We start from the raw sequence: 22,866 nt of genomic DNA, 5'->3' as shown, positions 1-22,866 counted from the left end.
TGAGTAAACCCATGGGGAGAACATACAAACTTCTCAAGGAGGGATCCCCTAACTTGGGTCCAAACACTGAGTAGAGGCCTTAGAAACTGCTGCCCTAATTTATTCCCATGTGTTACGTCTTTTTGTTGACTATAAATTTATGGCAATCTAGCTTCAGGGTGGCAGAAGTTGAACCCTTTTCTTACAGTATGAGGTGCCAAAAGGCACTCAGCTCTGTTATAACTGATACCATAAAGGAAGACACCTAGCAATTACACTCTTAAAAACTTAGTGTATGCAGTTGTGCTCATGGGCATTAAGTGCAAATCATCTACTGCTACAGAATACTATCAGAAACATAATAAATTGCAGTTATTAAATCCGATTCTTTTTTCTTATGTGATTTTGATTGAAAACATTTGGAAACTAATTGTGTAATTTAATTGCCTACTAATGCACAAGCGGGGATCATTAGCTTTTACATATGTGTGAACCCTTCACATTTAAAATAATGTATCTCAAATTCAAAAAATGATAAAGGAAGTTTATTTATCAGATTGATTATATTCTACTACCAAATAAGCCATTTTTATGCAGTGTCTAAAAAACTAATTACATCAAACACTCCCAGTTAAAAAAATACGTACATAAACATAAGAAATAACAGAAGAAATATAACACAACAAAAGAAAAATGTTACTCACCAATCAAACAATGCCATGAATTAGAAGGACTGCATGGATACATAAAGATGTCAGACACATTAAGGAGCACAAGATTGTAAAACTGAATCACATAAGAATGGTGAACAACATAAAGACACATCTCATAAAAATCCCAAAACACAGGGAAACCCATAAAGGTATTTGGGGTTAGAACATGTAAAACACTAAACGGGGCATCAATTAAATAGAATTACCTGTGTATTATCAAAATGAGGAAAAATATTATAAATTTAGCTTAATTTGCAAGTTCAGGGATTCACAGTCATGGTCCCTGAGGAGCTCCATTTCTAATGGCTTTTGCTCCAACCATTTTCTTAATTGGATACACATTCCTGCCATTAGTTTTTTTTCTCTCCTGTTGACATTTTAATAATGTTTCTGTTAATTATTTCTACCGCCTACCGAATACAAAAGTGTGTAAGTTGTTAAATAAAACACCATTGGTTATACTAAAGCATGCAGCTTAGCCTAATGAATAAAGAAATGGGCTAAAAAATTATATCTTGATTTGAGTCTGCTTCTGCATATTCCGAAACATTTAAAATCATGAGAAACAAGAAAAGGTACTGAGTCTCACAAACAAAATAACTTAGGTGAAAAATGTAGATTAAAACATGTAGAAGACTCCTTTGCATTCTAAGTTATAATATTGACAAAAACATTTGAGTTCCAAAGCAAGCTAGAAAATCAGAATTACCTTCTGATAAAATAAAATGCTGATTACCCTGATCTGATAATTAGGAAGAAAAAGCCCAGTAAAGATGGCTGGAGATGGCTTTGAATGCCACATACATATGAAATGAGATACGGAAGGAATGTAATGGTGCCTACAGAAATTTTACTGACAGGTGATCAAGCTGACTAAAGTGATATAATTATTTACTTTTAAGAATAATAAGTTTTATAAGGAGGTATTCTCTCTGGTCACCAATAGATCCATATATTGTTTTTGTTTCTTCTGTCCCCTTTTGTTTGAAGTGCCTTTGCTATTCCAATGATTTCTTTAAGAAACCGAAGCCACTTCTGTGGTAAGTACAGGGAAGGGAACACAAAATCAGTGTATTCAACAATATATAAACCTACAGCATGTATTTAATTAGCAACATCTGCACACTTAAGATTCAGTTACTCCATCCTCAGGTGTAAGGCAAGAAGCAGCATTTGACCGGAGGCCTGTCTATCAAAGGGTTCACACACACTGACATTGGGTAAATGTGGAGTTGCCATGACTGTCTAACCTTCTTGTGTTTTGGATGTGGAAAGAAAATGGGATAACCAGTGAAAAGCTCTCTCCCAGACACAAGAGCAACACGCAAAACAAACAGCAATCAGGATGGGATTTGATACTAGTGGTCCAGAGCAGTGTTGTACTTTTGCCAATCACTGTGCTGTCATGTTACCCAAGGCTGAGTTAGTATTCATTATAAACGACACTTTATAAAATAAAGAGGCAGCACTTTGCTGCTCCCATCTCCAGAGTCTAAATTCAAGTCCAGGTCTGTTTAATGTCTGTTTGGAGTTTGCGGGTTTTCCATGGATTTTCTCCTGCATCTCAGAAAAGTCACATTTATTGACAATTATACATTAGCTTTACATGAATGTATATGGTCAGATGTGTAAGCATGCACTGGAATGGACTGGCATCCCATCATGGGATGGTCTCTGCCTTGTGCATGATGCTGCACAGTTAGGCTCTGTTCCCTGCAACCTTGAACCATATAAGTTGGGTTTGATGATGGATGGATTGATGGATGGATGGATAAATAAAATAAGTTGTATTTGAAATGCTAATACTGATTGTTATTCAGTGTTTAGTTTATGTATTTTGTTGGAAACTACTGTATAATTAAATATTGAACAGTATCAGGTTTGCTGTAATGTCTCTATGTAGAGTCTGCACGTTTTCCCCTCTGTGTTTAGGAGCTTTTTATTTGTGAACTCCAGTTTTCCTCCCACATCCAAAGATGTGTGTGTGCTTTATTAAAGAACTAGCTGAAATACCCAGCGTTGCCTGGGAGGAAAATATAGGTTTTTTTTTTTGAGAAAAACATAATTAAAAAACACAACTTTAAAAATAAATTAACAAACAATAAACCTGGGTTTTCTTCCCAGGTCCTCCCTGCGTGGAGTTTGCATGTTCTGCTTGGTTGTCTGTGGTGGGCTGGCACCCTGCGCAGAGTTTGTTTCCTGCCTTGTGCCCTGTGTCAGCTGGGATTGGGTCCAGCAGACCCCCGTGACCCTGTAATTAGGATATAGCGGGTTGGCCAACTGTGTTTAATTTGAAAAGCAACAGGGGCGCAGTGGTGCTCCAACATAAAGAATGCTGGCAGTCACTTCCAGTTCGCCCTTGTGTGTTTTTTAATTGTTTGAGAAAAACATAATAAAAAAAACAGAACGTTAAAAATAGAAAGAAATTAAGAAAGAAAGACTCACTAATGTCCTTGTCTTGTGGTCTTGTATGTATGTTATCATCTAGATGATGCTCAGAACTGGCCAACTCTATTTAATTTGAAAAGCAACAGGGGCACAGTGCTGCTCAAAAATAAAGAATGCTAGCAGTCGCCTGGTATATACTAACTGTGTAAGCTGCACGGGATCCTAGAAAGTATTTAAATCGTCAGAATTACTCTCTGCTAGAAGGATTGATGTTGCTGAAGTGCTCACATCGTTTGTGCATTAGCAGCTAAGCGACTGTCTTTCTTAGAAGGTTTCCTTTTGCAGATGTACTGGCCTCGCTTGAGAATCCTCAGAGCTGGACCCTCACCCCGACTCTACGTCTCACTTCTGGGCCGGACAGACACATACACTTCCACGCGTAGAACTCTAATTAATTTCAAAAGCAACAGGGGCGCAGTGGTGCTCAAACATAAAGAATGCTGGCAGTCGCCTCCTGTTCGAGTGTCAGCTGGATGATAACATGCATACAAAACCGCAAGATCAATACCCAGAAGGGGGTGGGTTACTGCTGATTGCAGCCTGCCGTATTTTTAGTCGACCAATGAGGAACATGTGTACCAAGTTTCATGAAAATCGCTCCAGCCATTCGGATGTGATGCTAGAACATACACACACACATTGACTTTTATATATATAGAAGATGAGTGTGGGGATGTGCATGAATGTGCCCTGTGCAGACCAAAATTGGTTTCTGTTTTGTGCTGAGTACTGCTGGATTTGGCCCTGAATTCCCGCAACCTTGAATTGATCAGGTATTTCAGTAAATGAAGAAATGGATGAATGTTTTTGTTATCATCTGTGGAAATGATTCAAAAGGAATCCTCATGCTGATGATCTTAATAGTGCTTTTCAGTAACAATTCATGAGAAATTAGACAATATTAAACACACACTCCTAGAAAATCTCATTCTTTCTCGCTTAAACCTGATACTTAAAGAATTGCTTTCCCTTGTGCTCTGTTAGTTTGTTTTGCTTGGAGAATAGTTTGAAAGATAAAAGTTTTGTAGTCTGCAAGCAAGGGTGATACTTTTCCAAAAAACTCTTTATATGAGAGTAGGGAGGCAGAGCAGTCTGGAATAAAGTTGCCAGCATATTCTACATATGTCTGCTTATCTTTTATTGTACAGTTTATTTTATATTGCAACAACTATTTAAGTGTTTATATTTTGACTATGAGGCGGCAGAGTGGTGTAGAAATAATTAATGTTGCTTCACTGCCTCAGTGACCTGGGTTCAAAATGGATTATTTGAACCAATGTATACTAGTTAAGGGTCCATTACATTGACGTTACGTTCAATGCAGGAAACCAGTCTAGTTTTTTTCCACAGGCAAAACCTTTCTGCTATTAATGAACTTTCTTTTTTTGATTAAATTTTATTGTTCATCTGTCTGCTTGGTATTTCTGTGAGTTCGTATTTAAGGTATAGCTTTGAAATTTGTATCTATAAAAGGTAAGGAATTAGACACTTATGAAAGCAAGCATCAGGTTAATGTGGCTCCGGTTTTCATCCCCACATGTACTTTGTTGACTGCACAGTGGTGGAGCTGCTGTCCTGTAGTTAGGAGATGGGGGTTCTCGTTCTGGATGTTCCTTGTGTAGAGTTTCCATGTTCACCATTTGGGTTTTCTATGGGTGTTGCAACCCTCCTCTGGATGTGTGGGTGAAGACTATGAAGATGGAAGGCTTTTTGCTTTGAGAATGCAATTTAAAACATTTTGTATGTAATAAAGTTGTATCCATGAAACTTTGCTCTTATGATTTAAGTGATTATATCTATTCTGAGGAACATAATAGTTGCAGATATATGAAGCTACTGTGTGTTCCATTTCTAAGTATGTAATGTATCTAAAAATGGGAGCATATAACAGTATTGCATACTGCTTTAATAATAAAACTGTATTGTATGATCAGTTGTGTGAAATAAACAAAGCCTGCACAGCAGGTCAAAACTGAATGAGATGATGAACAGTACATCAGAGAGCTGTGTGATCCTTAGTTCGTGTTTACTGAGAAATCCACATGGGATTGCCCTTTTCTTGTGGTATGTTTAAGTATGACTTCACAGATTGCTGTTTAGACGTTAAACACATCCTGTTGAGTGTAACATGCTACTAGCTGACCATTAATTAACAGTTTCCAATGAAGAGCAAAACCACTTGTTTAACGTTTGATCATAATGCCTATATTGTTGTTTAGGCATGTTTGAAAAACATGATTCTGAAAGTTTAAATATCATAACAGTGCATCATAAACCTTGGAAAATGGCATGATCATCCGTAACCATTTGCTAAGAAAAGTTCTTCCTAGAAAGGTCTGGAAATGGATTTGTTGAGAAGGGTATTTGTACCATCAGTGAAAATAATGGCAAATGTGTATGAAAATTTGGAGCAGACATGTAATGATCAGTCCTGTACAGGATGAATACATTTTCAAATTAGTTATTTACAAGTGATATGTAATGCCAAGTGATACGTAATGCATTTGCAGCCATTTACTTTCTTTAGTCATTTACAAGGAAACACTCTGACCTCTTGTCCACAAACAAAGATGGTTAATGCGTCACTCACAAAACACAGCATCTCAAGTCACTCCTCAGAGGGTACTGCCACCTTTGACATGCCAATAAGTCAGCTTGTGCAATGTCCTTCACTGTCATCCAATATTTCCTAAACAGACATATCACATGCTCATGCCACTGTTATTTTCTGGACACACTGCCACTTTCTGTGTGCAGGACTTGATGCCCAATAGCTTACGATGAAAACAATCAGTTAGCCTGTGTAATGTGCCTCTCTGTAAAACAGAGTCTGATGTCGTTCTTTTCCTGTCCGCAATGCTGTGTACCCACGCCGCTGTTCTTTTCCTGTCAGCCAGGATTCATGGCTGTGCCTTGCTTGGCACAAGAAGGACCTGAAGTCCAATAATGTGATTGAGGTAGCAATGCACCTCCAATTGTTTGGTTGTATTATGCATATTACATCATAAGCTCTCAAGACTAAGATCAAGGTTTAAGGCCCAGGGGTAGACTAATTTTTGAGTGACAGACAGACAGACAACCTGTAGGATTTATAGGTTGTGGTTTTTCTCCATTAAAATGTCTGTAAAAACTGTGAGGTTGCTGGGTATATTATTTTGTTTAATTTTTTAAAAATTACTGTGATTCTTTCAGACATTCTTATGCTTTTATATATAATTCCTCAAATTTAACTGAAATTTTGATGAAGTCAGAACTCTGTATTATATCCTTTTTACTTGAGAGAGGCTAAATATTAATTTTTCAGTCCTTCAGTAGGTTTAGTTAAGTTTCAATGGTCTTCCTGCATGAAAAAGATAAAGATTTTAATATGTTCAAAATACTATTAACACTGTATGGTAGAGTTGTGGATAGTGGGACTACCTTATAGCTCAAGATGACTGAGTTCAGGCCAAACTACTCTGGCTTGCCTCCCCATTCCAAAAATGTGTAGTTAATGGCAATTCACAACTCCAGATTACCCATCTACATCCTGTAAGGTATTTACACTTCACCACTACAGCTTGCCTATGAATTCTGAACTTGAGTAAGCAGGTTCAGGAAATGAATGGAAAAATGATGCTGCCAAAATCATGACTCAGACTAAACTCAACAATCTCAATAAACTTACTAAACTACACTGGCTTCTTGTCCAGTGTTGAATCTGCTTTAAAACTTTGCAACAAAGACGTATTTCCTATAGCCCAGAATGCCTGTCTATACTAATTACCATGTATTATCCTGATAGATACCAGAAATTAAAGATTTTGGTACATTTTGTTTTTATTTTCTGTTTCAAGCAAACCACATTAAATTAATTATGATAGCTAGTATCATATTGCAAACAAATAAGCACATCAGCAAAGCTAAAATTTTGTTGACTGTGTTCAACCTGACATGTCATTGGATTATTGTTAGAAAACATAAACAGGAAACAAGTTTCATCAGAGGCAGAACTTTACAAAACACACAGCAGGTGGATCAACTTGGGTTTGACCAAACCAGAGCCTTTTAATACAGAATGTTAGGTAATATAAAATAAAAAAAACATACATTTTTGAAGACATAAACAATATTTAACATTCACTTTTAAAACAGGAGAGTAATTTTATTTAAAACTATTTTGTAAGTATAAAGGATTGGTTATTTACTAAACTTATACGGTAACCTGAGACATGGTGGTTTACATTTGCTCGCACAAAATATAAATGCACAACTAATACACATAATAAATAATGGTCAGTTACATAAACCCTGCAAATCACTTTCATGGTAGTATACAGCATTCTGGTTTATGGCTGCTTTAGTGCAGTGCTTCCCAAACTCGGTCCTGGGGGCCCACTGTGGCTGCAGGTTTTTGTTCCAACCAGATTCATAATCAGGGACACCACCTGACAGCACTGATCAAATTTAATTAGCTGGTACTTTTTCTCTTATTTTACATTCAGAAAAGCACAGCAGCATGATTTTTACATTTGTAAGACATTTTGAAATATATATGCTTTTGCTATAGATTTAAATGCTTAACTCTCTTTTGTTGATTTTATTATATTTTGCCCTTTCTCTGTGCAGTTTTCCCCCTTTGTTATAAGTTGTTAATGACAATTAAAAACGACCCGAGCAGACACCCAGGCAAACAACACTGAAAAATCAAAGGCTACACCTACTTTATCGTCAGACCCACTTATTATTAAGTAACGAATGAATTAAACAATTAGAACACTTGGAAAAGTAGAATGAAAATCAAGATGAAACTATTGTTAAAAAGAACAAAATACATTATTACCATATAACTGCTTGGTACATTTGAACATTTTTTTTTTACCAAACAAAACAAGTAGTTTTCTAATTTTTCATTTCTATATTGTTCCCAAAACACAGAACTTGGTAAATAACACATCACTTAATTAGCCCAGGAGTCCAATTAAAAGCAGAACCTGGTTCGGAACAAAATCCTGCAGCCACAGTAGGACTGAGTTTGGGAGGCACTGCTTTAGTCTCTCTGCACACTGCTACAGTAGTATGTATCTCAACATTCTACTCTCACCTTTTAAAGGTGAAATGTACAATAGCAGAATTCAACATAAAAGTTTTGATAGAACCTAGTAGGATGGAAAACGTACATGTCTTCTTCTAGGCATTTCTATAAAAAACAGCTATAAAGATGAACGAAAATTTTATTTTGACGACAGCTTTGAATGAACAATGTCGTCCTTCAGTAACATCAGACTCTACCAATATTTCTTGAGGTGAATTATATTCAGTTGTGAACTTTGTAAAGAGGAGAAAAAACAATGTGAATGTATTGGGGCACCATCCTGGTGAAACTGTATAATTGAAGTAAGACAATAATGAAAAAGTAACAAGTTGCAGATGAAGTCCTTTCAGGTGGAAGATCAGAATTTAGCCAACTCCAAATGGCCAAACTTCTGGTCATATGAGTTCCAGGCAGGAAGGGGCGGGTCCAGGAGGGTGGATAACAGAAGTGACATCAGTGGTGGAACAACCGTCAATCTTTTATTCTGCAGAGGTAGGAAGAGACAAGGCATTAGAACACACTGTCAGCCCCTGGTTCGGTGAGTAAAGCCAAAATGTAACCGAACTGTGTATATAATTGCAGTTATCACAAGCACCATAGAAATCAAAATAGAAAAACGAAAATTGAAATTTGTGACAGTTGTATATATAACAAAATATCTCATTCATTTCTGATTATTAAAAATCATATTTTAGATTTAATTTATTATAGTTTAGATCAGAATGTAGATTATGGTGTCGCTGCCACAATACAGACTTTTTTATAGAAAAATCATATAAAGCATCAGGTTAGAATGGAAACATTGGCAAAAAATGAGTAATTATGAGCTAGCAAGTGAATCGTAAGGAAAAAAGTGAGAGAGCTGGTAGTTGTTACAGCTGTGATGTTAAAAGTAGCTGTTAAGATAGCATATTGTGGGCCACACTCTGAAATTAAAATCACAATAAAAAACAAGTGTATTTTTGTCCTGCAAGCTTTTGTCAAGAAATCTATCCAATTTATTCTTCTCTTTAAAGGCAAATCCATAAAGAGAATATGTTAATAATGACATAAAGAATTTAATTCATTTTGTCTAAAGTTGTCACAATGAAAATTTTTGAAACTATCACACTATTAAGAGTTTAAAAGAAAATCTTGTAGCCCTGGACTAGTGGACTTTGTGCCCTACTTTAAAGACATGGCTGTGGCCTGGTTGGCTAATCTCTGATTTATTGTACCATGAGCCACAAGGTTGCTGGTCTGTTCTCCATCTCTGACTCACTTTGCGCCCCTCAGTGTGTTGCTTAGTTTGTTTGTGATCTAAATGCTAAAATATCCATCAATCTATTCATTTCTTTAACCGCAAAATTAAGCAACCAATATAATCAATTTCACTATAGATAGATAGATTGATAGAGAGATAGAACTTTATTTGTCACCAGTGGGAAATTGACTTTTGCAGAAGCTCTTTAAATAAATAAATGAACAGATAAATAAACATATATACACACAGACTATGGTATGAACACAAGCTAGAATGACTAAAAAGTAAGAAAAATACAAAGAAATAAAACTCCTGACATGGCAGTTTCAGTGACAGGGAGACATTATGCAGGCATATTGCTGTTGGTATAAAGCAGCCCCAGTATTGTTTCTTAACACACTTCTGCTGAATAATTCACTGGCTGAAAGTCTTCAGTGTTAGTGTGTCAGAGAGGGGATTGCGCAGCTTTGTTCATAATGGCACTCAGTTTGGTTTAAATTCTCTCTTTCACTACAACCTCCAGGGGGTCAGAAGTGCACCCCATAAATGAACCTTCCCTTTTAATTAGCGTGTTGATTCAGTGGGCTTCTCTTGAAGTAATGTCCCAAGCCCATCACACCACAGTATAGAAAATTGCCCTGTCCATCACAGAGTTGTAGAAAATGTGAAGGATGTCACTTACCACATTAAAGGAATGGATTCTCCTAAGAAAAAAAGAGACTGCTCTGCCCTTCTTATATAATTCCTCTGTGTTATGATACCAGTCCAACATTGCATTGACGTGGACCCCCAACTACTTGTAGGAATGGACCACCTCTACATGCACTCCATTAATAGTGACCAGACATAGAGGCTCTTTGGTGCGGTGAAAGTCAATAGAAAGTTCTTTGTTTTTTGATGATGTTAAGTTGCAGACAGTTCTTTCTGCACCAAGAAACAAAGTTCTCCACCTGACACCTACACTCTGTCTCATTCCATTATCAATACATCCCATAAGTGCAGAATCATCTGAGAATTCCAGTTATTGACATGACATGATGTCATATTTACAGACTGAGTGAAGAGTAAAGAGGAAAAGAGACAAGGCTGTTCCTTATGTTGCTCCAGTGTTGCTTACATCTGTGTCAGAAACACACTCCTTGAGTCTCACAAACTGAGTTCTTTATCCAGGACACCACTGTCTCATCCACCTGTATAACCTGAGCTTACCTCTTAACAGAGATGGCTGGTATTGAAGGCACTGGAGAAGCTGAAAAACATACTTTTCACAGTGTGTCTGGCTTAGTACAGGAGAGAATAAACCTCGCAGAGCAGGTAGATAATTGCATCCTCCACTTCAATCTTTGTCTCAAAGGCAAACTGCATTCAATCCAGGCAGTCTACCACAAGAGAACTCATATAGTCCAGGACCAGTCTTTCAAAGGTCTTCATGATATGAGACATAAATGCCACTGGTCTGTATCTATTAGGTGAAGAGATGCCTGCCTTCTTTGAAACAGAAGCAATGCAGAATGTTTTCCACAGCAGTGACACTTTCTGGAGCCTTAAGGACAGACTGAAAAGGTGATCTGTAATGCACCTTGAAACAAAAGCCTGTACATTAGATTAGATTAGATTAGATTAGATTAGATTCACTTTATTGTCATTACACATGTATAAATACAGGGCAACGAGATTCAGGTTAGCATCTAATCAGAAGTGCAAAGAGCAGAAGTACAATAAATATAATATGTGCATATTATGTACAGTTAAATACGATATTTACAGTTAAATGCGATATATACAGTTAAATACGATATGTACAGTTAAGAGCACAGTGAAGATGGGAATAGATATATAGATATATATAAATAGATATACCAATGTTCTAAATGCGGATGGCAAATATACATATTTTACAATCTACATTTATGTACCTATACATGTATTTGTATGTACTATAATACTATAAGTACTATATATATATATATATATATATACACATACAGATGTACATAAGATAGATGTTTTTATCATAAGCAAATCTTATTCAAGTTCTTCATTATTGCTTCATATAATAAATGTGAACATCATACTAAACTAGTAATCAATATGTAGAACTGTAGAAAAATGTAATATTGACTAATAATTTATTAATGATCCACATAAGCAGTTGAAATGTAGATTTTTACATATTACTATTTGGCATGATATCTTGGAAATATTATATGAAAGACAGAACATACTATCATTATTTTAAATACTGAAGGGTGCATTTAAAAAAATAAAGCCTGTTGCATTATGAATAAAATGGCAATAAATAAAGGAGATGTATTAAAAACAAGTTTACTTTTAGTCAGTACGATGCAGGTTTTCTCCACAAAGTGTCTAGGGATAATAAAATGAAAGACAACTCTTCATGGTAATGTCTTTTGCCTGTCCAAGGGCTTCCCTTCCCACACGAATCAAGTAATGTGATAATTTGTTTTTGTTTTACAGTTTATGTCAGATGTTTTGGAATGTTTTAAATACCTTTTTGTGTGGTACTCATTCATAATTATGGTAGAAGCACAACGCACGGAAGCTTTTTTTTTTTCTTCTTTTTTTACTTCAGACAATAGTCTGTAGGAAAACTTTATACATTTTATATTCTTGTTTGCTTGTGTTTTTCTTCATGAGTCATTACAAGATTGAAATATAAGTGTTGTCGACAAATGCTTGCTGAGTTTATTCCCTTGTTAGATGTGGAATAGTAAATAAATATTTCTGGTTAGAAAGATAATAAATGTCATCCACTATTATGAATAATTTTAAAAATGTTTATTTGCAATAAAAAATTCACTCCCACGGGCTCTTTCACTTTTTATGATGTTTAGAATAGCAAATCGTAATGTATTTAATTAGGATTTTGTGGATAATCAAAAAAAAAAAAACAAACTTTTAAAGATTCTTAAAAATATTTTAGATCAGAAATATTTGTTCTGTGAAAATCACAAATATGCTGTGATGAAAACTATTGTCATTATACAACTGTGTTTTTTCACAAAAAGTTTAAGTTAATAACATCTACCTCACATCATCCCTAGGAAGTCTCTTAATTGGTCTCATAAAAACCTTGTAAGGAATATTAACAAACATTCAAAGCAAATCTTTTCTAATGTTTATGAAAATCTTCAATCAGTGTAAAAATATTTAAAAATGTTTACAGCCAAGATGAAGAAAATATGGCACAACTATAACATTAGGAAGAACAGGTCATCCTCTAAAACCGAGTATCCAGCCAAGAAGGACAATAGTTTGGGGGCCACCACAAAACTATTTTAAAAAAATTACAGTCCTTTGAAGCTAAGCTGGGAGCCACTGTGCTTGTAACAAGACTTCAGGGCCAATAGAAAAATTTCACATCATTCCGCAATTAGACTTTGCCAGAAGAGCATAGGAGAATCTATGACCAAGTGAGAGAAGATTTGATGGTCTGATGAGATCAAAATTTTGGCCTGAATGCCATGTAGTGTATTTCGTGCAAACATCACTCTACTTGTCTTTCACTGTATTATGCAGTTGAGTCGTTTCTCTGTGTTGTGGCCTGAAAAACTCTGGATGATGGGTAGGTAAACATATTTTGAAACTCTGGCTGAAAACCTAGTGCTGTTTGTGTGTAGACAAGGATGGGAAGAAGACTCTTGTTTCAAGCAGGACAATGATCCAAATCCTACAGTATATCCAAATCTACACTGACAGGCTTAACAAAGAAGTAGAACCAAAAACACTAGACCTCATCCCAATACAGAAAATGAGGTCGAATCTGAATATTATTGTTCTTCAATGGCTCCCGTCAAACTGGCAAGAGTTTGGGCAATTTGTAAACAAGAAAAGCACTAAAACCACTGCTCTTAATTGTATAAAGTTGGCACAGCAGTAATGTAAAATACATATTGCTGAATGTTCTACTGTTCTAAGTAATGGGGTTCAAATGTGTTAGTTGTTATTTTTAAATATTACGTAATTTTATTTACTTATAATTCATTTTAAAGATTTTTGATATTTTTTTCTTAATTTAACATTGTACAATTTTTTAGCAATGTGGCAAAATCTAATGATGTATTTTAACAATAAAATAGATGGAAATATCTATGTGGATTGATAGGTATCATAGTAATTGCGTGTAAAATATGTACAGTATTTGGAAAAAGTTTGATAGTTTTATGGCAGCACACTAATTAGCACTGCAACCTCATTGGTCCAGCATCCTGTTTTAATATCCTGCAACTGGCCATTGTCTGTCTTTAGCTGTTTCATCAAAGCTTTGGGGACACCTCTCCTCAAAACATATACCTTCTCTTTCCAGCACAGTTTTTCATTGTGAAACCACAGTGTAATGTCTTGATTCTGACCATTAATAACATTTGGGATATACAACTTGCATTTTATTCTATATTGTACTACTGCATAAATTCTATTGCAACAACTTGCACTTTATATTTCATACCACACTACTGTATCAGTTCTATCAAGAGCGTCCTTCTCAGCTATTGACCTTCTTCATGCACTTAGTCCCTGATGGTTAAGTACTGACAAATTCAACTAAAGAAACAGGCAGTTAACTTAGTTTAATATTGCATTGCTGAGAATATCAATATTCTATAATCATATAATAATGTGCCAGTCCATACCATACAACATGGTAGTGCAAGATGTCGTGAACTTTTTCTACATTGCATGTACACCTCAGTCACAATGGGGGTGGAAGACCTTGATCAGCTCATAGACTGACTTTATAAAGCTTACATGAAGTGTCTAATTCCTTATCCGCTTCGGGCCCCATTCCAGTCAGTTTTTATCCCTGGGCTTATTCAGCTAACTCTCTGTCCCTGGTTGTGAACTCACTTGGGGCTTATGCAGCTAAAACTTGTCTCTGATATCCAAGGAAAATGACAGGGGAATGGATTTTCACTTGTGTAAATGTTGTACTCTCAGCTGACCGTTTCTTTCTTTAGAGTAACAAGGTTAACTCGTTTTTGCATTTTTCTATGAACAACTAACTTAACCTTCTTTTCAAAGATATGGTACAGGGAATTATCAAAAATGCCAGATTTTACAGAGGTAAAAGGCAGTTCTAAGTAGCTAAGCAAAATATTAGTAAAGTCCATTATCCATCCATCCATTATCTAACCCGCTATATCCTAACGACAGGGTCACAGGGGTCTGCTGGAGCCTATCCCAGCCAACACAGGGAGCAAGGCAGGAAACAAACACCAGGAAGAGCGCAAGCCCACCGCAGGGCACACACACCAATCACACACTAGGGACAATTTAGAGTTGCCAATCCACATAAACCTGCATGTCTATGGACTGTGGGAGGAAACCGGAGCACCCGGAGGAAACCCACGCAGACACGGGGAGAAGATGCAAACATGCAAGCGAACCCGGGTCTCCTAACTGTGAGGCAGCAGCACTATCTACTGTGCCACCGTGCCGCCCAAGTCCATTATCATCATAGATAAACTTTAAAATACATTTTGTGTAGTCTTCAACTCTGTTCATTCGTAAGCATAATTGTAGTCCACATGCAACAGTGTTTTACTCTCCCTGTGCCTGCATACTTTTTCTTCTTGGTTCTCCAGTTTCCCCCCAAAATTCTCAAATAATAATAATTCCAATGTGATTCTATGTGATTGAGTTTGGGTCTGTTGCTGCAAGAATTTGAAAAATAATCTATGACAAAAAGCGAAAAGTGGACAATGGAAATAGAGTGGATTCGGAAAATATTCAGACCCACACACATGCACACCTTATTGTATTGTAGATTTAATTTTAAACAGATAATTTTGCCATTTTTGCCCTTCAATTTGCACTCAATAACTCATAACCACAAACTGAAAACATCTTTTCAGGAAGGTTTGCAAATGTATTAAAAATAAACTCTGCCCAAAGGGTTTCATTTTTGTCTCATAACACCAGAGAATCTGTTTCCTTATGCTCTCCGAGTTCTTTGAACTGTCATGTGTCTTTTACTCAAGAGTGGCCTTCATATAGTCACTCTATCATTAATGCCTGATTGATTGAGTGCTACTGAGATGATTGTCCTATCGACAATCTTGATAGAGGACTTCTGAAACTCTGTTAGAGTGACCATTAGGTTCTTGGACACCTCCCTGACTGACATCTTTTTTGCCCGGTAGCTCAGTTTGGCCAGATGAAGGACTCTAGGAAGAGTCCTGGTGGTTACAAACATCTTCCATTGCGCAATTATTGAGGCCACTGTGCTCCTGGGAACAATCAAAGCTTTACAAATTGTTTGATACCCTTGCCCTGCTCTATGCCTTACCACAGTTTGATCATGGAGGTCCACAGAAAGTTTCTTCATGGCTTGTTTTTTTGTCCTGACATACAATGAGAATTGTGGGACATAAGGGTGTGCCTTTATAAACAATATCCAATCAAGTTGTAGAAACATCTCAAGGATAACTAAAGTAAATGGTATGCTCCTAACCACAATTTTGGAGTGGCACAGCAAAGAGTCTAAATACTTACTGTATATGAATGAGAGATTTCATTTTTTGAATTCTAATACATTTGTAAACCTTTTCGAAATTATGCTCTCACTTTGTCATTATATGTTATTGAGACTAGATTGATGGGCAAAAATATAAAATGTATCTGTTTAAAGTTAAATCTATAACACTATCTATACTGTGCTGAAAGTAAAGTGGTCTGAACACTTTCTGAATCTAATTTATATTGCAGATGAATGTCATATATTCATTTGTTATGTCAATTCAGTGCATATTTCCAGAACTGTGTACTGAACTTTGCATAACAACATCAAGCAGCCTTACTGAAAATCAATATAAAAATATTTAATTTCCCCTTTTTTGAATTGTAATTGTTTTTTATTTGTTTCCTTATTTATTTAGTTATTTACAATGTTGTACTTTTCATTTTCACCTTTCCTTTGTCATACAATTGCATTTGACTTTTAAAAGCTCAGATTTTTCTGTTTAGTTATTGAATTTAATTGCCTCGACTGATTTGTGAAAGATTTTATGCAACTACTACTATTTATATACAGTATTGATGAATGCAAACCTCTGTCCATTTCATGAACTCACTTAGTCCTTTTCAGGCTGTCAAATGGATGAAGTCCCTTTTCAAATGGAAAAGGTGCACATGTGTATAGAATGCCAGTCCATCGCAGGGCACACACATATACACCATAGCTTACTCATACAGGGTCCATCTATTACTTTATGATTCCTGCCTTTGGGTTGTGGACAGAAACTAGAGTAAATGGAAAAAAAAATACATACAGGGATGAAAATGGAAACTCCATACAGACTGTGACAGTGTTTCTGGATCAATTGGTACATTGCCCTACTGTGCTGCCCATAATGCAAATACATGTAAAAAATTTGCTGTTACTCAATTTAAAATCTAATATTTCATTAGGGGCATTTCTTACATATAGTTTATTAACTAGTAATGTGTGTAAAGGCCAGAAAATGTCACCATATAGGAAAACAACCATAGCAGAAATAAGCCCAACTTAGAAAAACAGCTAACCATTAGAATCAATTAATACAAACGTTCCTACGAGGCCAAATATGCTGTTACTGGATTTTGTCACTGAAATGTATAAGTTCACGTCAATTTGTTTAACACTGCATGATACATTCATACTTTGATTCTTTAGATCTCATAAGTTAAATAAGTAATTTGACAAAAAAGAATTAAATGACAGGAAAGACCTTTCTAAGTCAGGTCATTTATTATACTCAGTATTTCTGGGGGGCCAGCCTGACCTTTTACATCATTACATTTTGACCAGTTGAAGACTGAGTTGTAGCTGGTTGTGTGGAGTGGGAATTAAAATGTAATTTGCTTAAGGGGAATGTAGCTGGGCACTGGCAAACAGACATGTTTTGTTTCAGTTCCTAAATGTGGACAGCAGCAAACCCTAGTGGAACTGGTTGGAAACCTACTAATCACACTAAAGAGCAAGATGCAGAAGGATTTCTGTAGAACAGCTGGAAAGATGCACTTACCAGTGCAGTTATCAGCAGACTGTAATTCCACATATTTTTAGGCAATCTAGCGCTTGGATGGCATAGCCATAGAAAAGGGAAATCAAATGTGCATCAGCACAATGTAATAGTGACCATAAGCTGGTTAATGAATGAAGTGATGGTAAGGTGCCACAGCAGTAGTAAAAAGGCAGTTGAAAGGGAGAATATTGGAATAGGAAAAAAGCAAGCAAGTGAGCAAATCACTTACACTTGTTAGAAATCCAAATGTCACAAGTCTTTTTATCTTTCATCTGCATCCTTAGTAAAGCCATATTTTGAAAAACATGACCCTGTTCTGGTGGTAATCAGGGGTCAGGAATTTGCAAACAAAGAAGAAATTTCCAAAATGTCCATGTTTGAGTACTTTTAAAATTATCTTATTTTGGAACATGCTTATACAGCACTGAAATTCACTGTATTAATCTTTTACTTAAAGTATAAAAATTCCAAGACTCCAAAAAATGCAATTTTAAATGAGCTTAATATTCTGGGTGAAATTTGGAAATTTCCTGTTTTTGGTTATGTAATTAGTTGTTTTTAGTAAGGAAATTTGCAAATTTCAGATTTTTTGCAGGGGCAAATTAAACAAACTTGTACGTTGGTGCACTGTGCTGTAGATTTCCATAACAAAGTACATAGGCAGATATAATGTGGGCTCATTTATGATCTCATGGCACCTATGAATAGCTTCTTAACTGAGATCTAGACAGTGATTATAAATCTTTTAAGTAACAACTGAAAGTATTTGATGTCTCAGTAATCTTTGAACCATCTCCAGGAGGAAATTATTTAGTGCTTAAGGGAGATTTTGATTGAGAGATGTCTTGGCTAAAAGGCTAAAATAGGGAAGGAAAAATAAAAGGAAGAAATAAAAACAGAAGAGAAAGCACTCTCTGCCTGTCCTCTCTAGAGAAATGCTCTCGAGAAGAGCGCATTCCAAAATAACAAGATGACATCATCCTTTTTGTTGTGTCCACCTGGAGTGAGATAATTGTTTCTCCATGCTCTAGTCTATATCTCACCTCATGCCCGCTTTCTAAAATTCCGCACTTTCCTTACTTGTCTTTTACTTGGCCAGGTTAAGATGATAAATCTTAAAGTTTAACTCAAATGCTGTTATAAAAATGTTAGAACATAAATTGTCATATTTAAAAAAAACAGAAGCAACAAGATAATTTTAATAATCATTTTGTAGGTTTTGTCCTTTCTGTCTAGGTATTAATTTGGTAAGCATGGTTTTCTCAACAGAATTTTTTAAATTTATCTTTTTGGTTAATATTAAATTTAAAGGGTAAAATAATTGTATTAACCTATATGAAATAATATTGTCTCACAATTCAAGTCTGACTACTTAATGACTCAGTTGAATTGCATTGCAGGTGTTTTTGACAACTGCTCTCATTCCCTGAGTGATAAGGGCTGGTCAGTTGGCATCCAGACGGTGGACCCTACAGGAAGAAATGATGCCCGCTATTTCTTCACAGTCCGCACTGACCGTGCTCTCAAAGCTACTACTGTGTTTGGTCATCAAAGATATCGTGCCAATGCATGGACTCATCTAGTGGTAAGCTATAATGGACAGAGAATGGTCCTTTATATTGATGGAGCAAAAGAAGGTGAAAGTGACGAGCAATCAGGTGCTCTTTACAGTTCATTTATGGGCACTTGTCGAACCCTGATTCTTGGAGGTGACCAATCTGACCGTCCTCACAATTTTCGTGGAAACCTAGGAACAGTTTTATTGCACAGATCATCCCATGGTTTTCATAAACTGCCCATTAACTTGTCGCACAAAGGACCCTATTTTACATTTAAAGGTGATTTCTCTAAAGTAGAAGAACAGTGGACAACTTACAAAGATGGTGACCGGCCTCTTTTGGAAGCTATACCATACATAGAAAAAGAACTAGTGTCTCCATTTGTTCCAACTCATTGTGGGATAACTGTATGTGAAAATATAGATGTTATCTTGAACTACAATAACCACTGGCCTCTCAGAACTGAAAAAAAAATCCATTACAGAGTGGTTAATATTTGTGAGGATGATGGAGGACACCCTACTGTTTCACACGATCAAATTTCTCTTCAGCATCGGGCTTTAAACAATGCGTTCAAGCGCTATAATATCACTTGGGAACTAACAGTCCATCAAGTCTTTAATTCCAGCCTCCGTCAAAGAATTATTCTAAGTAACTGTGAAAAAAGCAAAATTGGAAATGATCATTGTGACACTGAGTGTGATCATCCATTAACTGGATATGATGGCGGAGACTGTCGATATCATAATCGCTGCTACCCATGGAAGAGACAGGATGGTATTTGTAACATGGAGTGCAATAATATACTTAATGAGTTTGATGATGGCGATTGTTGTGATCCTGAGGTCACAGATGTTACGAAAACCTGCTTCGATCCTGAATCCATTTACAGGTAAGCATTTTCAAGTTCATTACACATTATCATCACTTTCACAATATCATAAATTAATATAAATTTGGTTTATTATTAACGTGTATAAATTGTCTTAAACAGCCAAATGGTCATCCCTATCTTTAAAGAATTTTCACTTCCTATTCAGCATTCACAGTTAACCCTGCTTTGAAAGTGGGGCTGTTAGTGAGTATGGAGGACTCAGTCATGCTTAAGTGTGTAAGAAAAGTTGGTAATATTCTAAAAAATGAGTGGTCAAAAAAAAAAAAACTTACCAGGCAATCAGTAGAAAAAAAAAATACTCAAAGAGAAGACAAAAATGTCAGTTGGGGATTGAGGACAATAACATATGGAAACATGGCATGGTGTGACAACAACCCTACAGTAGATAGACTCATTCTGGATGAAACTGTGCCTACATTCTTGCGACCATATCTCAGTTCTGGCCCAGGATTTTAATTATGAACCCATACCATTTTGTAGGCCACCTTAACCCTGAGTAGGGTCACACAGGTGCTGGAGCCTATCCCAATAGGGCACCAGTCCATCACTGGGGAACACACTCACTCAAATACGCTACACACCTACTAGGGCCAATTTCGCTTTGCCAATCCACCTGCATGTTTTTGGACTCTGAGGGAAACAGGAGCACCAGCGGGAAACCCACACAGACATGGGGAGAACATGCAAACTCAATACTCAGAACAACTGGGACGTAGACTCTAGAGTCCTTAATGCGAGGCAGCAGCTCTACCACAGTACCACCGAAATTATGAACCTAAATTTATTTTCTTAATTATGACTAATAATTATTATTCAAATTTAAAAGTAAATACTGAATTGTAACTGGCCACACATGTTTCACAGATTATTCATTCTATAACTGGTGGGAGATGCTGTTTATGGAGAAAGGTACATGATGATGATAGTATTACAAGAGTCAAAGAGCAAAGAGAATGGTTAATGCCACATTAATTAGTTGAAAACTGAGTAGTCAAATTGGGAGCTTTTCTAGAATCCATTCTCCTTACCAGTGTACTTACCTCTGATTTATAAACACCATCTTAAACACTTTACATATAGGGTGCATTAAGTATTTTCTCCACATACTTCACTGTGATCTGGATGAAGTGAGCTTTGAAAATGAATTCATTTATGAAGGAAGGAATAAATACACATTGCTATTATACAATTCTGCAAAAAGTAGCCAGCATGTGACTTTGATATAATTGTAACTGAATTCAACAAAACAAGCAGAGCTCATGGAAATTCACAACAGCATTTGATTAAAACCTATACATACATGTAATAACTGTAAAATAATGCATTTACACTATTAGACATGTGGGCGGATATCAGGGTTTGCTTCCCTGGTCCTCCCTGCGTGGAGTTTGCATGTTCTCCCAGCATCTGCATGGATTTCCTCTAGGTGCACCAGGTTTCATCCCACATTCCAAAGACATGCACATTAGCTGGTTTGGTGATGCTAACTTGGCCCTAATGTGTGGTTGGTGTGTGAGTATATGTGAGTTTACCCTGTCCAGGGTTCATTCCTGACTTGCCCCCAAAGGTAGCTGGGATAGGCCCCAGCAACCATACGACCCTGTTCAGGACAAAACAGGTTAGAAAATGACTGACTGAAAGGACTGACTATTGGACATTTTATTTTGCTACAGTATGGAACCCTAATTAATGTTACTGAGATATTATGAAATCGATCATCTTGAAAAATTCTATAAAGTCAAATTGAATAGTTTCTGCTGACTTAATTTTGCTTATTGTGACTGGGAACTCAGTTATGATGAGAGAGGTAGACAATTAAGTATAAAGTAAGACAAACGATCCCTAGCAGTGACCACACTCATAGCCAGGCCATGGGAAGTGGGCATCAGCACTGGCTGCTGTGCCTTATAATTTGGTAGGATGACCTAGAAAGGTAGCAGTAGGGGTGTCTGAAAAGATATGGAATGAATTTGCACAGGACACCAAAGGGCAGTCAACTGCATTTGTCAGGACTGTCTGTCCATCTCCTTCATACGAAGATGAACCTAGTGCTTATTTTTTGAAACCCTGGAGATAGATATTCTCAAAGTGTATAAATGGAGGAAGGACAGTAGGGAACCAAATTTTTGATTTTGCTATCAAATTTTTATTAAGTAAACATTAAATACAAGTTACAGTAAATCAAACATGACCATGAAAACATCAATACAAAATAAAACACCCACCCCACTACACAGCCCCAAACAGCACAAGTTAATCAAGGAGGAAAGAAGGCACAGCAGCACACTGGATAAACTATTTGGACATCAAGCAAAGCTACCATCCAAGTATGACTGAACGTGTTCTGTATATGATTGCCATTTAGGATAGAGAATCAGGAGATTTCCAACTTAAAGCCAGGCCTAACTTTTCCGTGTTTGTGCACAAACTGAAAAATCTTTGCTGGAGAGAGGGAAGAGGAAGAGCAGAAGGATCTAAAAGAAGGTACATGCGAGGAGTAAATGGGGTATTATAGGAAAGGACAGAAGAAACAAACTGCAGAACCAAAGAGTTTATGTCAGAAGTTCTGTAATCCAATAAATGGCAGCATAGATGACCTTGATGTTATGCATGTCATCCCTTGCTAACTGCTCTAGTGGAGAGGCAGCATGGAGGGCTAAATCCTTTGTTTAGGAAACTAGGGAGAATGCTAGGAGAATGGCCTTGGGATTTCGAAGGGCATTCATTCTGATGCTAGAAGTAGTCACTTGAATGTTCCTGGAAGTTGTCCTGAAATAAGGAGGAAAAATATTCAGTTTCAGTTCAATTCAGTTTATTATAAATTAAAATATCAATAAATATAAATTTTACAAATTACTAATTACATGAATACACATAAAGACACAAATTTGTTTAGATGTTATGAAAAGAAAGTAGTTAACATAAATGGAA

At 36.4% G+C, this 22,866-nt stretch overlaps 1 protein-coding gene across 2 annotated transcripts in view; it reads left to right on the top strand.

The window, feature by feature from the left end:
• The window catches only part of pappa2 (pappalysin 2), a 240,372-nt gene that overhangs the window by 4,645 nt on the left and 212,861 nt on the right, over positions 1-22,866 (top strand). For both annotated transcript variants that reach the window (XM_039735653.1, XM_039735652.1), the window contains exon 2: positions 18,882-19,932. In XM_039735653.1, coding sequence (XP_039591587.1) covers positions 18,882-19,932 — 1,051 coding nt within the window. The remainder of the gene's footprint in view (positions 1-18,881; positions 19,933-22,866) is intronic.

This window comes from Polypterus senegalus, chromosome 14 (assembly GCF_016835505.1).
Source record: "Polypterus senegalus isolate Bchr_013 chromosome 14, ASM1683550v1, whole genome shotgun sequence".
Classification (NCBI taxonomy): Eukaryota; Metazoa; Chordata; class Cladistia; order Polypteriformes; family Polypteridae; genus Polypterus; species Polypterus senegalus.
Note: the sequence above shows the minus strand (reverse complement) of the source record. Positions and strands in the feature narration are given on the sequence as shown.